This window comes from Sphaeramia orbicularis, chromosome 19 (assembly GCF_902148855.1).
Source record: "Sphaeramia orbicularis chromosome 19, fSphaOr1.1, whole genome shotgun sequence".
NCBI lineage: Eukaryota > Metazoa > Chordata > Actinopteri > Kurtiformes > Apogonidae > Sphaeramia > Sphaeramia orbicularis.
The window spans coordinates 52,497,472-52,518,840 of NC_043975.1; the positions used below are offsets into that span (position 1 = coordinate 52,497,472).

The 21,369-nt window shown below is 40.1% G+C and overlaps 1 protein-coding gene across 1 annotated transcript in view; it reads left to right on the forward strand.

Annotated features, from left to right (window-relative positions):
* Positions 1–21,369, forward strand: part of LOC115439494 (voltage-dependent T-type calcium channel subunit alpha-1G-like) — a 107,867-nt gene that overhangs the window by 31,334 nt on the left and 55,164 nt on the right. The window contains exons 6-7 of the mRNA XM_030163308.1: positions 8,281–8,346; positions 14,238–14,331. Of these exons, the coding sequence (XP_030019168.1) occupies positions 8,281–8,346; positions 14,238–14,331 (160 nt within the window). The remainder of the gene's footprint in view (positions 1–8,280; positions 8,347–14,237; positions 14,332–21,369) is intronic.

Here is a 21,369-nt window from a genome sequence, read left to right on the forward strand (position 1 = left end):
GTGGCTAAAAAAAGGCTTGTGCTGTCATAGTCAGAATACTCTTTTGTTTGCTTTTTTTTTTTTTAACTAAAAACTCAGTATTATATTGAAAATACTGACACACATAATTGATAGTTAAACTTTCGAGGATAACATTTTGCAGCTGGTAGCACAGCTCATGTCCTATCAACACCAGTTTTTACTGTAGACGTCAGGATTCAGATTTTGTACATTTGAGAAGGTATGAATTCATAATGTCACTTTCCTGTTTAATGTACATGTAATTAGTGTTTAGTGCTAAAGAGGAGACATTCCCAGCCCTTCATCTGTACAAAGCTCCAGGTCTGCTAGTTTGTCTTTTATTCTCCACCTCTGCTCTGCTGTATTATCACAGAGCTGTCAGATTCATTCTCTTTCTCCTTTTTTTTCCAACTTTACATCCTTTTCTACAGGCTCTAAGTTTATTTTTAGTCAGCCAAACTTTCCCTGCATCAGTGTTGCTAGGTAACGGGTGCTTGAATGACGTGAGCTGAGCTAGGGGAGCTGTACGCCTCTGGAGCCAAGATACAAACACACAGTGTGGAGTAGTTGAATGTCCATGTTCCCCTGGGTATAAAGGGGAGGAATAAAGGTAGGCTAGTCCAGGTCTTATTTTCATGGTTTCATTATCCACATATCGTCATCCATCCTACGCTCGGTCTTATCATCCATGTGTTTCTGTCAGAGAAAGTGTGTTCATGTGATGGAGTTCAATACCTGCTGCAGAGAGAGAGACGCACTGTGACTTTACAAAGACCTACGAATAGAAGGGAGACGCAAAGGCATGTTTTATTGTACCTCTGATGGAGACAATGAACATATGTTAGACACACAAACCTGCAGCGGAGGTATATACAATTATGTGTCCATGTACACACACACACACACACACACACGGCTGTGCTTGTTCTGCTCTAACTACTAACTTCTCAGGCTCTTCGTGCTTTTAAGTCATTGCAGTGGCTGAATTCCACAAGTGCAGCTGTTGCACTTTGTGATCTGGGGGAGATGTTCTGACAGAGCTGTGCAATCCAAGGTCTCATACCCTCATACAGGTATTTCCATGTCATGGTCAGTGGTCACCATCATTTGGGTTTTATGGATAGAATTTGGAAACGAGTTTGGAGAAGAATGAGGGTTGAAACCCCGACCACATTCACAGTCTGACAGTCTGACAAAACAGGCCTTTTATTTCAGCTTCTGAATAAATGTGTTTGATACCAGTAACATGAAAGTCATGGAATATAGAACCCATATAAACACTAGCTGAGCTGATTAGCAGGCTAGTGGGAAGACCATATAATTGAATGCATATTCATGGTAACATCAGCTAATAACACTAAATTATTCCAGGGACTGTAATTATTCTTTTTGTTGATTTATTCGTTTTCCAAAGTGTTTAATTGTGGAGTGGGCTGTGGGGGACGACCCCTCAGAGTTTTTTGTGTTGATATAATCTAAACAGGTGAGTTATATAAACATTAATTCACCAATCAGAGGTTACCTGTGTAGACAAACATGACGTTTTGTGTAATGCAGTGGTAGAATATCTGATTTTAAAATGACCATATGAGGCTTGAACAGGGTTAGTTTGGGTTCTGTACTGTTTATGCTGTGTTTAAAACATCTTGGCCGCTCCACACTGTTGTTATAATTCCACTCTCATAGGGAACAGAAGTCCAAAGTGCTCTTCAAACCTGCCAACAGCCCACTGTGGTGTTGGACTTCAGACCCAAACACAGAAAAGAATGAAATGTGGCTCACTGGAAGACAGCTGGGTCACACACCTTTGTTAACTGGCATTATTATCTTTTTTTTGTTTTTTTTTTTACCCACATTGCCCAGTAGAAGTAGAGTCATGTCAGATGGTTGACTATGTCCACATGCGTTGGAAACATGTGTTTAAAATGGAAAGTCCTGTGTTGAGCACATACAAAAGGCTTCAAAACCAAACCTACTAATAATATCCAATTATTCCATCTAGGAAGACCTATTTACTTTAATAGTCTCCACATTATTTTGGCAGTAATTAATCTGACGGTCGAAAACAGGGGTCTCAAACTCACAGCCCAGGGGACAGCTGAGGCCTGCAGATGATATTCTGTGGGACCCTAGTTCAGTGTGAGTGCGGCCCACATGTACTATTCAAACACAGCTTTTTGCTGAGTCCTGCCACGCTTGTATTTGATTTATTTTTATCACTTATGGGCTACCATAGATAGTCTGGTAACAGCTTCCGGTGGCATTTGTTGACAACGGTTGTCAAGCTAGACCACCACAGAGCACCGGGGAAGTCTGATCGTTAGCTGCTCAGTTGAAACATGTTCCAGAGTGACACCAAGTGGACGGAAAATATCTGCCATCAGCCAGTTCCACTCAGGCCTCTGTCAAAGCCTGAAGAGAAAAGTTGGCAACGAGCGCAGGCAATGTCAGAAAAAGTGGGAGACAGAATATTTGTTGTTGTGGAGCTCAGGGGTGCCCTTATGTGTCTGATATGCACAGAAGAAGGTGAGGTGTTTAAGGAGTACGACGTCTGACGTCATTACTCAAGTAGACAGGCTGAGGAGTTTACAGAATACCAGGGAGAGGAGAGAAAGAAGCGGCTCACCAGTCTGAAAACATGTCTGTTGAGGAAACAGGATTTATTCAAGAAAGCAAACACAGAGAATGAAGCAGCTGTGTGGAGAGAGAGATGAAAGGCGTTCAATGACGGCAGGTTCATCAAAAAGTGCAGGTTACAGCTGTGAGTGAAGCAAAGAAAGTCTGTTTGTGTGGAACACCTAATGTGACCCAGACTGGACCTCCAGTGGCCCCCAGGTAGGTGGAGTTTGAGACCCCTGGTGTAAAGGGAGTTGGGGGCTTCGCCTCGGCCTTCTAATGGTCGGAGAACATTTGGTTTCTATTACGTTCATTAAATGGTCTTTCCTTTAACTTTTTGCAACTGATGCCCAAATGATGAAAAATATTTGTGAAAAGTGTTTTTTCAGACCGTCGTTTAGACTGTAGATGTGTTCTATGTGTTATATACAGATGGGTTCTATGTGTTATGTACATGTGTTCTATGTGTTATATACAGATGGGTTCTATGTGTTATGTACATGTGTTCTATGTGTTATGTACAGATGGGTTCTATGTGTTATGTACATGTGTTCTATGTGTTATGTACATGTGTTCTATGTGTTATGTACAGATGGGTTCTATGTGTTATGTACATGTGTTCTATGTGTTATGTAAACATGTGTTCTATGTGTTATGTACACCTGTTCTATGTGTTATGTACATGTGTTCTATGTGTTATGTACATGTGTTCTATGTGTTATGTAAACATGTGTTCTATGTGTTATGTACACCTGTTCTATGTGTTATGTACAGATGTGTTCTATGTGTTATATACACGTGTTCTATGTGTTATGTACACGTGTTCTATGTGTAATGTACACGTGTTCTATGTGTTATGTACACCTGTTCTATGTGTTATGTACATGTGTTCTATGTTATGTACATGTGTTCTATGTGTTATGTACACCTGTTCTATGTGTTATGTACACGTGTTCTATGTGTTATATACACGTGTTCTATGTGTTATGTACATGTGTTCTATGTGTTATGTACACGTGTTCTATGTGTTATGTACACGTGTTCTATGTGTTATATACAGATGGGTTCTATGTGTTATGTACATGTGTTCTATGTGTTATGTACATGTGTTCTATGTGTTATGTACAGATGTGTTCTATGTGTTATGTACACCTGTTCTATGTGTTATGTACATGTGTTCTATGTGTTATGTACACCTGTTCTATGTGTTATGTACATGTGTTCTATGTGTTATATACACATGTGTTCTATGTGTTATGTACACGTGTTCTATGTGTTATGTACACATGTGTTCTATGTGTTATGTACATGTGTTCTATGTGTTATATACACGTGTTCTATGTGTTATATACACGTGTTCTATGTGTTATATACAGATGTGTTCTATGTGTTATGTACATGTGTTCTATGTGTAATGTACACGTGTTCTATGTGTTATGTACATGTGTTCTATGTGTTATGTACATGTGTTCTATGTGTTATGTACATGTGTTCTATGTGTTATGTACAGATGTGTTCTATGTGTTATGTACACCTGTTCTATGTGTTATATACAAATGTGTTCTATGTGTTATGTACAGATGTGTTCTATGTGTAATGTACATGTGTTCTATGTGTTATGTATATGTGTTCTATGTGTTATGTACAGATGTGTTCTATGTGTTATGTACATGTGTTCTATGTGTTATGTACACGTGTTCTGTGTTATGTACACATGTGTTCTATGTGTTATGTACATGTGTTCTATGTGTTATATACACGTGTTCTATGTGTTATGTACACGTGTTCTATGTGTTATGTACAGATGTGTTCTATGTGTTATGTACATGTGTTCTATGTGTTATATACACGTGTTCTATGTGTTATGTACACATGTGTTCTATGTGTTATATACACATGTTCTATGTGTTATATACACGTGTTCTATGTGTTATGTACAGATATGTTCTATGTGTTATGTACATGTGTTCTATGTGTTATGTACATGTGTTCTATGTGTTATATACACGTGTTCTATGTGTTATATACACGTGTTCTATGTGTTATATACACGTGTTCTATGTGTTATGTACAGATATGTTCTATGTGTTATGTACAGATGTGTTCTATGTGTTATGTACATGTGTTCTATGTGTTATGTACATGTGTTCTATGTGTTATGTACATGTGTTCTATGTGTTATGTACATGTGTTCTATGTGTTATATACACGTGTTCTATGTGTTATATACACGTGTTCTATGTGTTATGTACAGATATGTTCTATGTGTTATGTACATGTGTTCTATGTGTTATATACACGTGTTCTATGTGTTATATACACGTGTTCTATGTGTTATATACACGTGTTCTATGTGTTATGTACAGATATGTTCTATGTGTTATGTACATGTGTTCTATGTGTTATATACACGTGTTCTATGTGTTATGTACAGATGTGTTCTATGTGTTATGTACATGTGTTCTATGTGTTATGTACATGTGTTCTATGTGTTATGTACATGTGTTCTATGTGTTATGTACATGTGTTCTATGTGTTATATACACGTGTTCTATGTGTTATATACACGTGTTCTATGTGTTATGTACAGATTAGGGTTGGGAATCTTAGTTTTCAGGCTGGTACAATATGCATGTCGATACAGCCTCTCCGATCCGATATATTACAGATCCGTGTGTGGCATGGCGATGCGGTACGATTCACACCCAAACCATCTGACATATCATATGATGATACAAAGTAATTCAGTACATTCTGACTGAACACATTCATTCCAGTAAAAAAAAATGCAGTGCAATTCCATGAGTTTGATTATTTATTCATCAAATCAGAACATGACTTTTCCAAAGTGTCTTCAGTTCAGTTTCAGAACACGTGTCTCACATCCAGTCAGATGGAAAAGTTTGGACTTTGTTTCCAAAGTCGTTTCTCTGTTTGTTTCTAACACTAAACTTCTTGTTCCCTCACTGAATCCATTTGTAATGAAATGCATTTATAATGAAGGTGAAACAGAAACAGGTTCTGTCACTGTAAGAGACACCTGTGTAAGGTATTATGGGATGTACTGTTGGATCTGTATGATACTGGTTAAGGAAGTATCTGTGGTCTGTACTAGAGTATCTGTGGTGTGTACTGCAGTATCTGTGGTCTGTACTAGAGTATCTGTGGTGTGTACTGCAGTATCTGTGGTCTGTACTAGAGTATCTGTGGTGTGTACTGCAGTATCTGTGGTGTGTACTGCAGTATCTGTGGTGTGTACTGCAGTATCTGTGGTCTGTACTAGAGTATCTGTGGTGTGTACTGCAGTATCTGTGGTCTGTACTAGAGTATCTGTGGTGTGTACTGCAGTATCTGTGGTCTGTACTAGAGTATCTGTGGTCTGTACTAGAGTATCTGTGGTCTGTACTAGAGTATCTGTGGTGTGTACTGCAGTATCTGTGGTCTGTACTGCAGTATCTGTGGTCTGTACTGCAATATCTGTGGTCTGTACTGCAGTATCTGTGGTCTGTACTAGAGTATCTGTGGTGTGTACTGCAGTATCTGTGGTCTGTACTAGAGTATCTGTGGTCTGTACTGCAGTATCTGTGGTCTGTACTGCAGTATCTGTGGTCTGTACTAGAGTATCTGTGGTGTGTACTGGAGTATCTGTGGTGTGTACTGCAGTATCTGTGGTCTGTACTAGAGTATCTGTGGTGTGTACTGCAGTATCTGTGGTCTGTACTAGAGTATCTGTGGTGTGTACTGCAGTATCTGTGGTCTGTACTGCAGTATCTGTGGTCTGTACTGCAGTATCTGTGGTGTGTACTGCAGTATCTGTGGTCTGTACTGCAGTATCTGTGGTCTGTACTAGAGTATCTGTGGTGTGTACTGCAGTATCTGTGGTCTGTACTGCAGTATCTGTGGTCTGTACTAGAGTATCTGTGGTCTGTACTAGAGTATCTGCGGTCTGTACTAGAGTATCTGTGGTGTGTACTGCAGTATTTAATGACGGACATATAGTAGAAGTACTCGTTCATAATCCTCACGTGTTCTCCTCCTTCTGTGTCTGTCACATTCACATACACACAGGACAGTTTTCATCTGCACATGCTCAGTACAGTATTCATCTGCACATGCTCAGTACAGTATTCATCTGCACATGCTCAGTACAGTTTTCATCTGCACATGCTCAGTACAGTATTCATCTGCACATGCTCAGTCCATGGGCGGAGCTTAGACTGTTAGTGTATATATTCTATTGAACAGATGGAATACAAACATTCAATAACTGATGCGTTGTGATATCATTCCAAACTTTCCATCCACTCTCAGCTTCTGTTCCGCTGCACTGGGATCAAGCACGCACGTGTCGGCGTATTGATACGTATTGGAAAATCTTCCCATCCCTAATACAGATGTGTTCTATGTCATGTCCAGATGTGTTCTATGTCATGTCCAGATGTGTTCTATGTTCTATGTGTTATGTCCAGATGTGTTCTATGTCATGTCCAGATGTGTTCTATGTTCTATGTCATGTCCAGATGTGTTCTATGTCATGTCCAGATGTGTTCTATGTCATGTCCAGATGTGTTCTATGTTCTATGTCATGTCCAGATGTGTTCTATGTCATGTCCAGATGTGTTCTATGTCATGTCCAGATGTGTTCTATGTTCTATGTCATGTCCAGATGTGTTCTATGTCATGTCCAGATGTGTTCTATGTTCTATGTCATGTCCAGATGTGTTCTATGTTCTATGTCATGTCCAGATGTGTTCTATGTCATGTCCAGATGTGTTCTATGTTCTATGTCATGTCCAGATGTGTTCTATGTCATGTCCAGATGTGTTCTATGTTCTATGTCATGTCCAGATGTGTTCTATGTCATGTCCAGATGTGTTCTATGTTCTATGTCATGTCCAGATGTGTTCTATGTTCTATGTCATGTCCAGATGTGTTCTATGTCATGTCCAGATGTGTTCTATGTCATGTCCAGATGTGTTCTATGTTCTATGTCATGTCCAGATGTGTTCTATGTTCTATGTCATGTCCAGATGTGTTCTATGTTCTGTGTCATGTCCAGATGTGTTCTATGTTCTATGTCATGTCCAGATGTGTTCTATGTCATGTCCAGATGTGTTCTATGTTCTATGTCATGTCCAGATGTGTTCTATGTCATGTCCAGATGTGTTCTATGTTCTATGTCATGTCCAGATGTGTTCTATGTCATGTCCAGATGTGTTCTATGTTCTATGTCATGTCCAGATGTGTTCTATGTTCTATGTCATGTCCAGATGTGTTCTATGTCATGTCCAGATGTGTTCTATGTCATGTCCAGATGTGTTCTATGTTCTATGTCATGTCCAGATGTGTTCTATGTCATGTCCAGATGTGTTCTATGTCATGTCCAGATGTGTTCTATGTTCTATGTCATGTCCAGATGTGTTCTATGTCATGTCCAGATGTGTTCTATGTCATGTCCAGATGTGTTCTATGAGGTGGATTGCACAGCTCTCTCCAGGACCGGCCCTGGTGCCTGGTCCAGTCCAACTGTTCCAACAGGCTGGATGTCGTGGAACGTTCTCCTGCTCTGCTGTTCTGTGGTTCCACCTCTTACCTTTGTGATTCTTTTCCTCTGTGCGCCTTCTTCCTCTCTTGTCCGGCTGCACCCGTCGCTTCCACTTCCAGGAAGTGTCCAAGCGGGAGGACTTGCATGCCCAGCTGAGCCTAATTCAGCTTCCTGTAGACTCAGGGGTATGTACAGCACTGCAGCGCTGCCCCGCCTCCCCTCATTTAACCACATAACCCCCACCCACCCCCACCCCGTCGTCCCTGCATTTACCCTCAGAGCCTTTGGAGAGAACGTCACAGATGTCTCAGCAGTTTCTTCTTTCATGTGTTAAATGAACAACACCAACACTAGTCAAGTCCAGAAGCAGGGGGGTCAGACATGTGGCCTGGGTCCGACCCGGTTTATGGGATGAATTTGTGAAATGCAAAAAACGACAGTGATGATATGAACAGTCAAAGGTGTCCAAAGCTTTTTGGTTCAGGTTCCACATACAAGCCAACAGTCTGAAGTGGACCAGTCCACCCAGGAAAATACTGTCATTATGTTATATAAATGGTGACAAACACACATTTTTCTCCGCTTTTCTGCGAAAATGAGTAAAATTACATGAAAGTGTTTACATTTACAAACCATCCTTTTACCAAAAATACTAAAACTAATACATCAGTTTTAGATAGCGCTTTTCTAAGTACTCAAAGACACTTTACAATAAACAGCCAAGGGACAAACATACATGAAACAGGTAAACAGATACAGAGTTAATACTAAATGGTGATGAAAGAACAAATACAGAGACAAATATGGACAAAAGAAAACACACAAGAGAAGGTGGAGGAGGTGGAACAGACAGTCTGTTTATGAAGGAGGATCTGAGTCGGCTTTGGAATGAGGTCAGTGTGTCGCAGTTCTGGGTGTGAATGTGAAAAATGTGAAAAACCTGAACAGATATGAACAACATGACATGTCTTAAAAGAAGTACAGTTTTACTACAGGTCCTGTGTTTGTAGATCCACTGGGATCTGTCAGTTAGAATGTACATATGTAAACGACAGGCTGAGGCAGAATGTTGTTAAAATTGCACTTATTTTCATTAAGTAATTTCAGGTTGTTCATGTTCACATTTTTAAGGAAAGTTTGTCGATGTAAACACTTTGATCGTGTAATTATGTGTATAAATCATATCAGTATTTTCCTGCTCCGGTCCACTTGAGGTCAGACTGGGCTGAATGTGACCCCTGAACTAAAGTGAGTTGGACACTCCTGCACTAAAGTGCCTTCACATCAGTGAACACTATTAAATGTGTATGAATGGAAATCATGTGACAGTTCAGTGTTTTATTCAATAAACAGAAAAGTCCAGTTTGTTAAACATGGCAGATGTGAAACTCTTCTAATCACAAATCCAGCAGAGCACATACTAGAGTGTCCAAAGAAATAGAATAAAAACAGAAAGACTCCTGAAAAAAAAGCTGGCGGCTGTACATAATTAACCAATAACATTTATGAGACTGTTTCATTTTGCGCTTGTTTTTGTGTTAAAGAAAATGTCTCGCAATCACTTTTTGAAAAATAGTTAGATATTCTAAATTGTGTTATCACATTATAATTATAAAATTTAAAGGCTTTTTTTTGTAATACACCAGTACCTTGACTTATGAGTTTTCTGAGTTACAAACCACCGCTTGCTCAGTTTTTTTGCTTTGAGTTGTGAGTTAAAATCTGGGTTATGAGTGAACTTCAGATACACTGCCACTAGCTGTGGTATCCAGTAACCAGACCAGTATGCACTGTGGTGGTGGATGTTCTGTCTCTGCTCACCACGGCTTCTGCAGGAGAACCGATGGGTTCCTCCTCTAAACACCATTTTATACAGCCTACACTGTAAAAAAAAATGTAAAAAAAACCCAAAACATTTATTTCAGCAGTTGGGGTGCCAAAAAAATACTGTTAAATAACGGAAAATAACCATCTCATAAAAATACGGTAATTTTCCATAATTCAAATACAGTTTTTTGCCCTAACTTTACATGAGATTTTACATATTTTTTGACTTTTTAATGTTTAATAAAGAATATTTACATGTATTAAAACAATCCAATTCCCTATAAATATATATATAAATAATTTTCAGTGAGACTCAGTTGTCCAATCCACTGATAAAAACTGTATTTGGACAGTTTATCAGTGCTTATACATGTTATACATTCACAAAAACACATTTATTCAGCATTTTTGTTGTGAAACCTCCTGTAATTACACAAGATATTTGTCAATGAACAAACAAGTCTGGTTCAACTGACAGAACTAATACTTCTGTTACTGTTAACTGTCAGTAATTTTATCTGGTTTTATTATTTATTTTACAGTATTAAACTTTAAATTAACAGTTTAATCTCATGAATAGAAAAGAAATATTTGTGAAATTATGATACATTTGCAAATGTATTTGTACTGTATTTCACTGTGAAAAAAAAAAAAACTTTTAAAAAATGGAAATTTTCTGGTTCTTCACAGTTCCAGTTTTTTCCTGTTCTTTTCCATTTGACATGTAAAATCACAGTCAGTTTTTGTCATTTCATTGATATTTTCCTGTATCTGAAAAATACAGGACAAATCTGTCAAATAAACAGTGAAAATTCTGTTAAATTACAGATTTTTTTACAGTGTGCTGGGCTCCACAGACTCTGCTGAGGCTCCGTGTGTCTTTGGAACATTAATAATGAGGATTTAATTTACATGTATTTTATTTGAGTTGGTTAGTTTTTTGGATACACAGACATATTTGGACCAACAGGGCTGGAACAAATTACTGGAATTTCAGTTTATTTCAACTGGGAAAATTGATTTGATATATGTGCAAATTTAGTTACGGAGCAAATGAAACTGGTAAGTCCAGGTACCGCTGGATTTATAACTGCACAGGTTTTATCACCGTACAACTATGGATGGAACCATTACCGCTATAACGATAAACGGCGGTAAAATCACAGACGGTTAGTATTACTGTTTAAATTCTAATTCTCATGATAACTGTGTTTGATTATCGCACTTTTAGGGGAAAAAAACCACTGTACAGATCTGCTTTTATGTCAAATATTTGAGTATAGTTTGAATTTATTACAATTTAAATTTTCCATACCTTATGTTTGGAACCAATATTCACTTTGAAAGTCTGTGAAAAGGTTCGTTAAACATCTGTGTGTTATTTATGCAACAAATTATATACATTTTCAAATTGGATTTTATTTTTTTGTGTGTTTTGTCCTTTTGTGTTTTTGTAGCAGGTTAAAGTGAAAAAATAACAGACAGATGATGTAGATGAAGTTGTGCTGAAAAAACAGATCCAAACATGGGTATAGTAAACATTTGTTTCTATAGTATATAAAGGCCAAATCAAAAGGACTGAAAAACAGACAGAATAGACTCAGACCACTAAGGGTTAATATGTGAATGTTTCTGACACAGAAGGGACAGTGGGACGATTATTGTATTTGTTTGTTTTTTTTCAAAATCCAACTTGGTTAAATTCTTTCAGTGTGTGTATCAGTACTTTTTGAACATTTGGAGCACAGTTTCAACAACACTGCGATAATAATGAGAACTGTGGTACGTTTGGACACAATAACCCTGATCTGAAATGTTCATCTGGTTCCATCCTACATACAAGCAGCGTTAAACAGCACAGAACATAAGGATCATTGGACAGTAGACAACAGGATTGTTTTAAATTGATGTGTCCATGATGGCTGCCGGAGAATGTGTCCCGTCTTCTCCAAGTGCTCTGCCCCCCCCCCCCCCCCCCCCCCACCTTTGCTCCTATAACTAACTGGTTAATGAACTGAGCAGCTGTTACCGCAGCTTTACAACAGAAAACCCAATATCTAACTGTGCATGGAGTCTTGTTGTTTTTCCTCGTCTGTGAGAGCAGAGTGTGCATCAGACGTCTCACCTCCCACCGCTCTTGGACCCCCGTCCTTTTATTTCAGCCTGGGTGTAGAAGCACCAGCTCTGCCAAAAACCTCCGTCTTAGTCTGTGTTTGATGTAGACGGAGCATTGACAGGAAGCGAAGGAGAGCGCTGGACAGAGGATGGATGTGCTGTGGAGCAGCCAGACAAACCCAGTCAGACTAGAGCACAGGTGTCAAACACCTGGTCCACAGACCAAAGGCTGACCGCCAGAGGGTCCAGTCCAGCCCATGGGATGGAAGAGCAAAAATGACACTGAAGACATGAACAGTGAAGGTTCAGCTCATTTTAGTTCAGGTTCCACAGACAGACCAGGAGGATTTCAAGTAAAATAATAACACAGTAACCTATAAAGAATGACGACTACACAGTTTCTTTCAAATCGTGTGAAAAAAATAACATTACACTATGAAAATATTTGCATTTCACAAACTGTCCTTTCACAATAAAATGCAAATTAATACATAAATAAAAACAAATATGAAAAACGTGAAATGCGCAATTTTAACAATATTATGCCTGTTATTAAATGTGTGTGTAACAGTGTGTGTAATGTACATGTGTAAAGAATAAGTTGAGGCATAATATTGTTAAAATGGCACTAATTTTTCTAATGAAATTTCTATTTTTTCAGGTTGTTTACATCTTTTTTGTAAAATGTAAACATTTTTATAATTTTGTACTAAAACAAGTAGAAAAACTTGGAGTTGCCATTATTAACAGGTTATTATGTCATTATTTTAGGGGTCTGGCCTGCTTTAGATCAAACTGGGCCCTGAACAAAAATGAGTTGGACACCCCTGGACTAGAGGACGGGGGGGGGGGGGTACACTCTGTTTGGATCCAACATAGTAAGCCTGGGCAGTATGCAGTGTATCTACACATCTTTTGTTTTTGTTTATTACACTCATGGGAAGAGTCCAAAAGTCATGTCCTGTTTAGAAGGAGATGTGTGATTAGTTTATGAGGTTTGGTCCAGACTGTTTATTCTGCTGGTACCTCTGGAGTCAGAGCCATCCACCTGCTTCCCTGCTCCATATTAGTGGACTCTGCAGGCTCTGGTTGGTGGACGCTCAGTGCAGTCGGCATCTACGTAGAGCTGAGTTCAACCTCCAGTCAGTGGATGAGCTGCTTAGAAGTCAGAGGAAGGTCAACAGGGGAGAACGATTTACACACAACTACCTGGAACACAAACAGAGAGGAGCCCTGTGTGTGTGTGTGTGTGTGTGTAGGTGTGTGTGTGTAGGTGTGTGTATGTGTGTGTGTATGTGTGTAGGTGTGTGTGTATGTGTGTGTGTATGTGTGTGTGTGTGTAGGTGTGTGTATGTGTGTGTGTGTGTGTGTAGGTGTGTGTATGTGTGTAGGTGTGTGTGTGTGTGTGTGTATGTGTGTGTGTGTAGGTGTGTGTATGTGTGTGTGTGTGTGTGTGTGTGTGTGTATGTGTGTGTGTATGTGTGTGTGTGTGTAGGTGTGTGCGTGTGTGTATGTGTGTGTGTATGTGTGTGTGTGTGTATGTGTGTGTGTGTGTGTATGTGTGTGTGTATGTGTGTGTGTGTGTGTATGTGTATAGGTGTGTGTGTATGTGTGTGTGTGTGTGTGTTGGACCTTGTGTAACCACACTGAAGCTCATTTGTCGGTGTTAACAGGTCACTCCAGGTGAGAATGACTAGTGAGCGTCCATGGTGTGTGTGTTGTAACGGAGCAGATGCAGGCGTTGTCATGTTCCTGCTGGTGTTCCGCTGTGGTTTACCTCTGAACGTTCTCACCGTCCTTGCATGGCAACACCGTCTGGAACTGAAGGGACCCCTGTGTTTGTTAAACCTCTGGAATCAGGGGCATCACCCCCCCCCCCCCCCGCCCCATCTGCTTCCAAACCACAGGCTGCCTCTAATGACTGATCCCAGGTCAGATCTGAACATTTGACTGATATGATACTTTACATGGATGCAAAAAACAAAACCATCTGAACAGAGATCTGTGTTTAGAGGCAGCTTCAACCCAACAGCCTCCTGCTGTCTCGCCTTCTGAGAGAAACCTGTGTACACTGGTGTTCACATCTGACACTGTGTGTGTTTGTGTGTGTGTGTGTGTGTGTTTGTGTGTCAAGGGTGATGCTTCTAAATCAGGTTCGGAGATTGATTCCTTTGCCAGAAGTATGGAGGATGTAAACGGCAGCAAGAAGGACTTATCAGCCTCTGCAGGTGAGTAGACTGACCTCATGGACTTCACACACACACATCTGCTGTGGCTGGGTCTGGGATCATCGCGTTTGGTTTGAAAATTAAAAGGTCTGTTCTGAAAAAAAGGGAAGAAAGCTAAAACCCAAGCAAATCTGGGAGTTTTGTAGTTTGACATTTGATAGGTGCCAAAACTGGAAGTTAATGTGATTACTTAAAAGTGTTTTGACATAATTTTTCCATTATTTTGCTTTTGATTGATGAGAGACAAGTCTGCTTTTATCTGTAAATTAAGCCTCATGTAGGGAAGCATTAACTGAACCAGTAACCCTAAAAAGTAAAACTTTGTTCAACTCAACTGCTCATCATATACATTCTGTAAGGACTGTGAAAGGTTCAGTATGTGATCCTCACAGACGTTTAGCAGTGAGCTTCTAAAACCATGTGGATCCCCCCTTAACTACAGCGGCTGCACAGAACACAGCTGTCAAACATGCGGTCCGGGGGCCAAATCTGGCCCACCAAAGGGTCCAGTCTGGCCCACGGGATGAATATGTGAAATGCAAAAAATACACCAAAGATATGAACAATCAATGGTGTCAAAATCATTTTAATTCAGGTTCCACATGCAGACACATACAGTCCAATTAGATTTAAACTGGGTCAGAACCAGTCAAATAGGATCACAATAACCTATAAATAATGACAACCCCAGATTTTCTCTTTTTTAGGTGTAAAAAAGTAAAATTACATGAAAATATTTACATTACCAAACTATACTTTTCAAAAAATGTGAATAACCTGAACAAATATGAACAAACGGAAATGTCTTAATAAAAGTAAATGCAGTTTTACCAATATTCTGTCTGTTATTAAATGTTTAGTGTGATTGTAACGCACATGTGTAAATGATAAACTGATAAACTGAGGCAGAATATTGGTCAAATTACACTTGTTTTTCTTAAGACAATTCAAGTTGTTCATGTTATTCAGATTTTTAAGGAAACTTTGTCGATGTAAACCTGATCATAATATAATTTTACTTTTTTCACTGGTATTATTTGACTGGTCCGGCCCACTGCAGATCAAACTGGGCTGAATGTGGAACTGAACTAACAGGAGTTTGACAGAACTGGCACAGAACATGGAAGTGCTGTGTTAAAGGGAACATTTTGGACTTTGTCATTTATGGGATGTCAACTCTAGGTCTATGATCAGATCCTCTTAAATCCTATAAATCCCACACACTGGACTTTTAACAGCTTCTTATCCTTTAAAGTTACCATGTTAGAGTTAAACGTTGGTTGTTCAGGTCGTTGGGAATTATTTCAGCATGTAAAGACAAAAGCTCTTGTTTTCTCGTCACTTCAGAAGTAAAGAGTCAAATTCCTACCATTATGTTATATCATCTGTGCACATTGTAAACATGAAATGTACAGTGCTTTGCAAATGCATTATACCACCACCAAATGCCACAGTTTATGCCACGGCTGCCCTAAATGAACAGATTAATTAACAAAGGAATATTTTTGTTTTTATGTTTCTGTATTATTTACTACTTTACAAAAAAAAAAAGAAAAAAAATATTAAAGCACAATATTATTGCTTGAAAATTCTAAATTGTAGTTATTTATTTGCATTGCTGAACAGAAAAATAAGTTTTAATGATTGAATGTTATACTTGATTAATTTGTCTCTGTGAACCACCTCACATTTGTGAAGAAAACAGTAAATTCAGTGTGAAATTCCTCATTCTCCAAATGGTCTAATCAGTGAAAATGACCGAGTCAACATTAAAGCAGTGTTTGATGATGGATGGTGTCTGACATAAACAGTGGAAGGTGTTCTAATGCATTTATTAAACACTGTCTACATGGAACCACTTCTGTTAGAGGACTCCAGATAAGCCGTTTTCCATGTTCTAAGAAACCAGCGGTAGGCTTTACTGAGTATCTAGAAATTATACGAGAATATTGTCATTCTCATATCATAATTACCTAAAACATACACAGATGGACAAAAGTATGTGGACACATTGAATTCAGGTGTTTCTTTTCTAACAGGGGTCTGGGATACAAAACAATAATGACAGATGTCATAATATAGTTTTATATTGGGATAAATATCATATTGATTATGAATATTATAAAAGCCAAGTGGCCTCTGGGTGCGTTTATGTGTCTGGGGATTCACACAAAATCTGGAAAGAGCTGGCTGCTGCAGCTTGACATACTTATGCTGTTGTGGAGGCGTAAACAACAAAGAAATTCATGGAAAATGAATTGGTTGTCAACCAGGCTTTCCTTTATTGTGCACAAGTAAGAAACTGACGAAGCTCCGCCCTCTCTCAGAAGTCAGTTCTGACCTGTCCAGGAAGTCCGTCTAACTTATATTAGCCTGTACTAAGCTGAAATGGGATTGGTTAATATGATGTATGATGCTGTCGCTAAGCAGAAGAAAGAAAGTAGATACAAACAGACAGAACGGAAGACCTTGGAGTTGTCCTGGGAAGTTTTAGGGAGTTGGGTTCTGCTGCACCGTGTGGTGTTGGTAGAGACAAAGTACACTGTATTGCCAGAAGTCTTGTCTCCCCCATCCCAATCCTCAGACTCAGCTGTTCCAGTCCCTTCCATGTCCACAGGTGTATTAAATCCAGCCCTAGGCATGCAGACTGCTTTTACAAACATTTGGGACAGAATGGGTCTCTCTCAGGAGCTCAGTGAATTCCAGCGTGGAACTGTGATAGGATGCCACCTGTGACACAAATCCAGTGGTGAACTTTCCTGGCTCCTAAATATTCCACAGTCAGCTGTCAGCTGGATTAGAAGAAAGTGGAAGTGTTTGGGAACGACGGCGACTCAGCCACGCAGTGGTAGGCCACAGAAACTGACGGAGCGGGGTCAGCGGATGCTGAGGCGCAGAGTGTGAAGAGGTGGACGACTGTCTGCAGAGTCAATGGTACAGACCTCCAAACTTCATGTGTCCTTCAGATTAGCTCCAGAACAGTGCACACAGAGCTTCATGGAATGGGTTTCCGTGGCCGAGCGGCCGCATCCGAGCCATACATCAGCAAGTGCAATGCACAGCGGTGGATGCAGTGGTGTAAAGCACGCCGCCACTGGACTGTAGAGCAGGGGAGGAGCCTTCTCTGGACTGACCAATCACACTTCTCCATCAGGCGATCTGATGGACGGGTCTGAGTTTGGCGGTCTCCAGGAGAACGATACTTGTGGGAGCGCATTGTGCCGAGTGTAAAGTTTGGTGGAGGGGGGGTTATGGTGTGGGGTTGTTTTTCAGGAGCTGGGCTGGGCTCCTTAGTTCCAGTGAAAGGAACTGGGAATGCTTCAGCAGAACAAGACATTTGGGACAATTCCACGCTCCCGACTTTGTGGGAACAGTGTGGAGCCGGCCCCTTCCTCTTCCAACATGACTGTGCACCAGTGCACAAAGCAAGGTCCATTTGGACATGGAGGACAGAGTCTGGTGTGGATGAACTGGACTGGCCTGCACACAGTCCTGACCTCAACCCCATAGAACACCTTTGGATGAATTAGAGCGCAGACTGAGAGCCAGGCCTTCTGTCCAACATCAGTGTGGGACCTCACAAATGCGCTTCTGGAAGAACGGTCCAAAATTCCCATGAACACACTCCTAAACCTTGTGGACAGCCTTCCCAGAAGAGTTGAAGCTGTTAGAGCTGCAAAGGGTGGAGCCACGTCAGACTGAACCCATAGACTAGGAATGGGATGGACCTGACATTCATATGAGAGTCAAAGCAGGAGAGGGAATACTGTTGGATATAGAGTGTAGCTTAAAAACAAGCAGAACTGAGAAACTGACTGAGAGGAAACATTCCCATCTAGGATGTTGTTAGAAAGAGAATGAAAACTGAAGAGCTATCATAGGTGTCTGATAAACTAATAGAAGACTTCTGGTCAGTATTAGAATCAGTATTAACGGTGTATTATTGGTCAAGGAACAGACTAGCAAAAAGGGCAAGCTGATAGGACCAATATTTTGGGAGATCTTAGTAATTTTGAAATACAATAGCCTAACAATCATGTTGCTATGCCCAGAATCGCAGAATAATCTTTGAAGTGGGTTACCTAGCAACCTTTAAACAATAGGGCCATGTTGCCATGGTATCAAATTCCATGTACAGAAACAGACATGCCAGCTGAGAGATTATTCAACTGAAAATGGCAGTGGGAAAAACCCATGGGTCAGTGTGCTAGATAATATTGATCTTTCTGTCAAATCCTCACAAACAGGACATCTGACAGCTGTAGACATGATGTGTCCCAATATTTATGTCCATATAGTTTAGAAACATGATTATTTCCTTAAAGTTTAATAGGGGATTTTTCTTCCTCAGTGAGATGTGAAGAAAGTAGACGGTTTAGTTGTGGTAGAAAATTATTATTTACAGTTAGAACATGAAAAATATTTTAGAAATTTAGAGATAGATCATTTAAAATCATATATGGATAAAAAAAAAAAAAGAAAATAAATGAATGTTGAGAGAACTGGAGTCAAAACCATGTCTGAGGCCCTTTGGAAACAAAGATAAAAAATTAAACCAAACTGACCAATGCAGTGATGTTTATCCCAGTGTAAAACCACTAGCATGTTGACCTGTGTGGATCCATAGGTTCTAGATGTGCTCGTTTTCCGGCTGTTGTGCATTTGTGCATGCTGTACCGCATTTGTCCAGCAGTCACCGCCAAACATTCTGGGTATAGCAACGTTACTGTGAGGCTACTGTATTCCAAAATGACTAATATTTCTCAAAATACTTGTCCTGTCAACTTGCCATTTTTGCTACTGTCTTCCTTGATCAAAAATACAAAAGTATGCCAAGCTGCAGCAGTCAGCTTTTTCCAGATTTGTGTGAATCCCACATACACACACACACACACACACACACACACACACACACACACACACACGTGCATGCACGCAGAGGCCACGTGGATTTTGTATTATAGATATTATGTCATTATTGTTTTGTATCCAAGACCCATGTTAAAAAATAAACACCTCAATTCAACGTGTCCACATACTTTTGTCCATATAGTGGATAACTTAAGTAATTATGATATGAAGATCACAATATTTACATGCACAAACAGAAAATCAGATTCTTCCAAAACTCCATCTTATCATCGATGCTCAAACTCAGGTCAATGGGTTGACTGTTCTTTAAGCCGCTTCATTTGTTCCATGTATTCTAATAGTTTTGCTTCTAAGCCACAGGTGTCAAACATGCGTCCCGGGGGCCTAAACCGGCCCGCCAAAAGTTCCAATCCGGCCCTGGGATGAATTTGCAAAGTGCAAGTTAGGGCATCAAACTCAAAAATACTATCATAATAACCTATAAATAATGACAACACCCAATTTTATCTTTGATTTAGTGCAAAAAACATTAAATTATGAAAATGTTTACATTTACAAACTATCCTTTAACAATAAAATGTGAATAACCTGAACAAATATGAACAACCTGAAATGTCTGAAGAAAATTCAGTGCAATTTTAACAATATTCTGTCTGTTCCGAAATGTTTTGTGCCTTCGTAGATCTGATCTGTAATGCAAATGTATGCATGAGAAGTCGAGGCAAAATATTGGTAAGATTGTATTTCTTAACAAATGTCATTTTTTCAGGTTATTCACATCTTTTTGTTTGGATAGTTTGTAAATGTAAATATTGGCAAGATTCAATGTAATTTTTTTTGCAGTAAAACAATTTGGAGTTGTCGTGATTTATTGGCTATCATGCTATTATTTGACTGGTTCGGCCCACTGCAGATTAAATTGAGCTGAATGTGCTGCTGTTTGAAATCCTGCTCGCTCCTGGTGAGGGTATGGCACTGTCAAAGCAGTGCCACGAGCCCATGGGCCTCAGATTCACACACTGTGCATGCTCCAGTACAATAACAGCCAGCTACTGTAAGCTAATGCTAAGCTAACAGTAGCTGTCTATTGTCCTAGTGCAGTTTATCTTTAGCATCTTCCCTCTCGTTCCCTCTGCTGTAGGACTGACAGCCCATACTGTCCACGTCTGGACAAACAAGTCCTGCACCAAACACCTGGTCGTCTTTTCTTCTGTTTTCATTCCTCACAGATAATGGCACATGTTACCAAAGCAGCTCGTTGGTTTTTGTTTAGCACTACCGTTTGGTGACTCACGCCAATACACAATCGTCTACGCACTTCCAGATTCCTTGGTATTTGAATGTTGTATTTCCGGATCCAACACTGGAACGTGTGGTGTATCCTCTGGTGTATGGTCCTACAGCGTGGTGTATCCTCTGGTGTATGGTCCTACAGTGTGGTGTATCCTCTGGTGTATGGTCCTACCGCGTGGTGTATCCTCTGGTGTATGGTCCTACAGTGTGGTGTATCCTCTGGTGTATGGTCCTACAGTGTGAGAACAGGAATCATGAGCCTGACTTTACCATAAATTCGCACAGTTTGAGATGGAGTTGCGTGCAACCATCGAAATAATGGCACAGTGTATGGCGGCCTTTGCGCTCTGCTCATAAACAGTCATGTGATCTGTGTTTGAACCGTCAGATGCTGGCGCCCACCATAACCATAATCCTTGTTACATCCCTGCAGATCAGATACAGTTTAGTGCTTTTTTGAAAATGTATGTAAATGTAAACGTTTGTGTCACAACAGAAGCAGAGTTATCCCCCCCCCCCACACACACACACACACACCTGTTGTCCATCCTCCGTCAGAGGTCGTCCTTTGTGCAAACACTGGGCAGGACACGTGTCTCACATCCAGTAGAACAGCCTCATGCGTCATCATTCCTCATACACCAGGTCCATCCCCTGTAATTCCTGCTGCAGATGAGTGACAGGCCCGTTGGTAACGCTGCAGTATGGAGTCCCTCCCCCAGACGGACTGTATCATCCCCCCTTCAGCCCCTTCACATGTTGGCTTTAAAAGTGCTTACATAGCTGGGAGCGCCTCATATACATCTACTGGGTTGTGGATAAAGGGTGGAAGACGGAGGAATTAGCGTTATTAAAGTTGCATTCCCTCCTCAT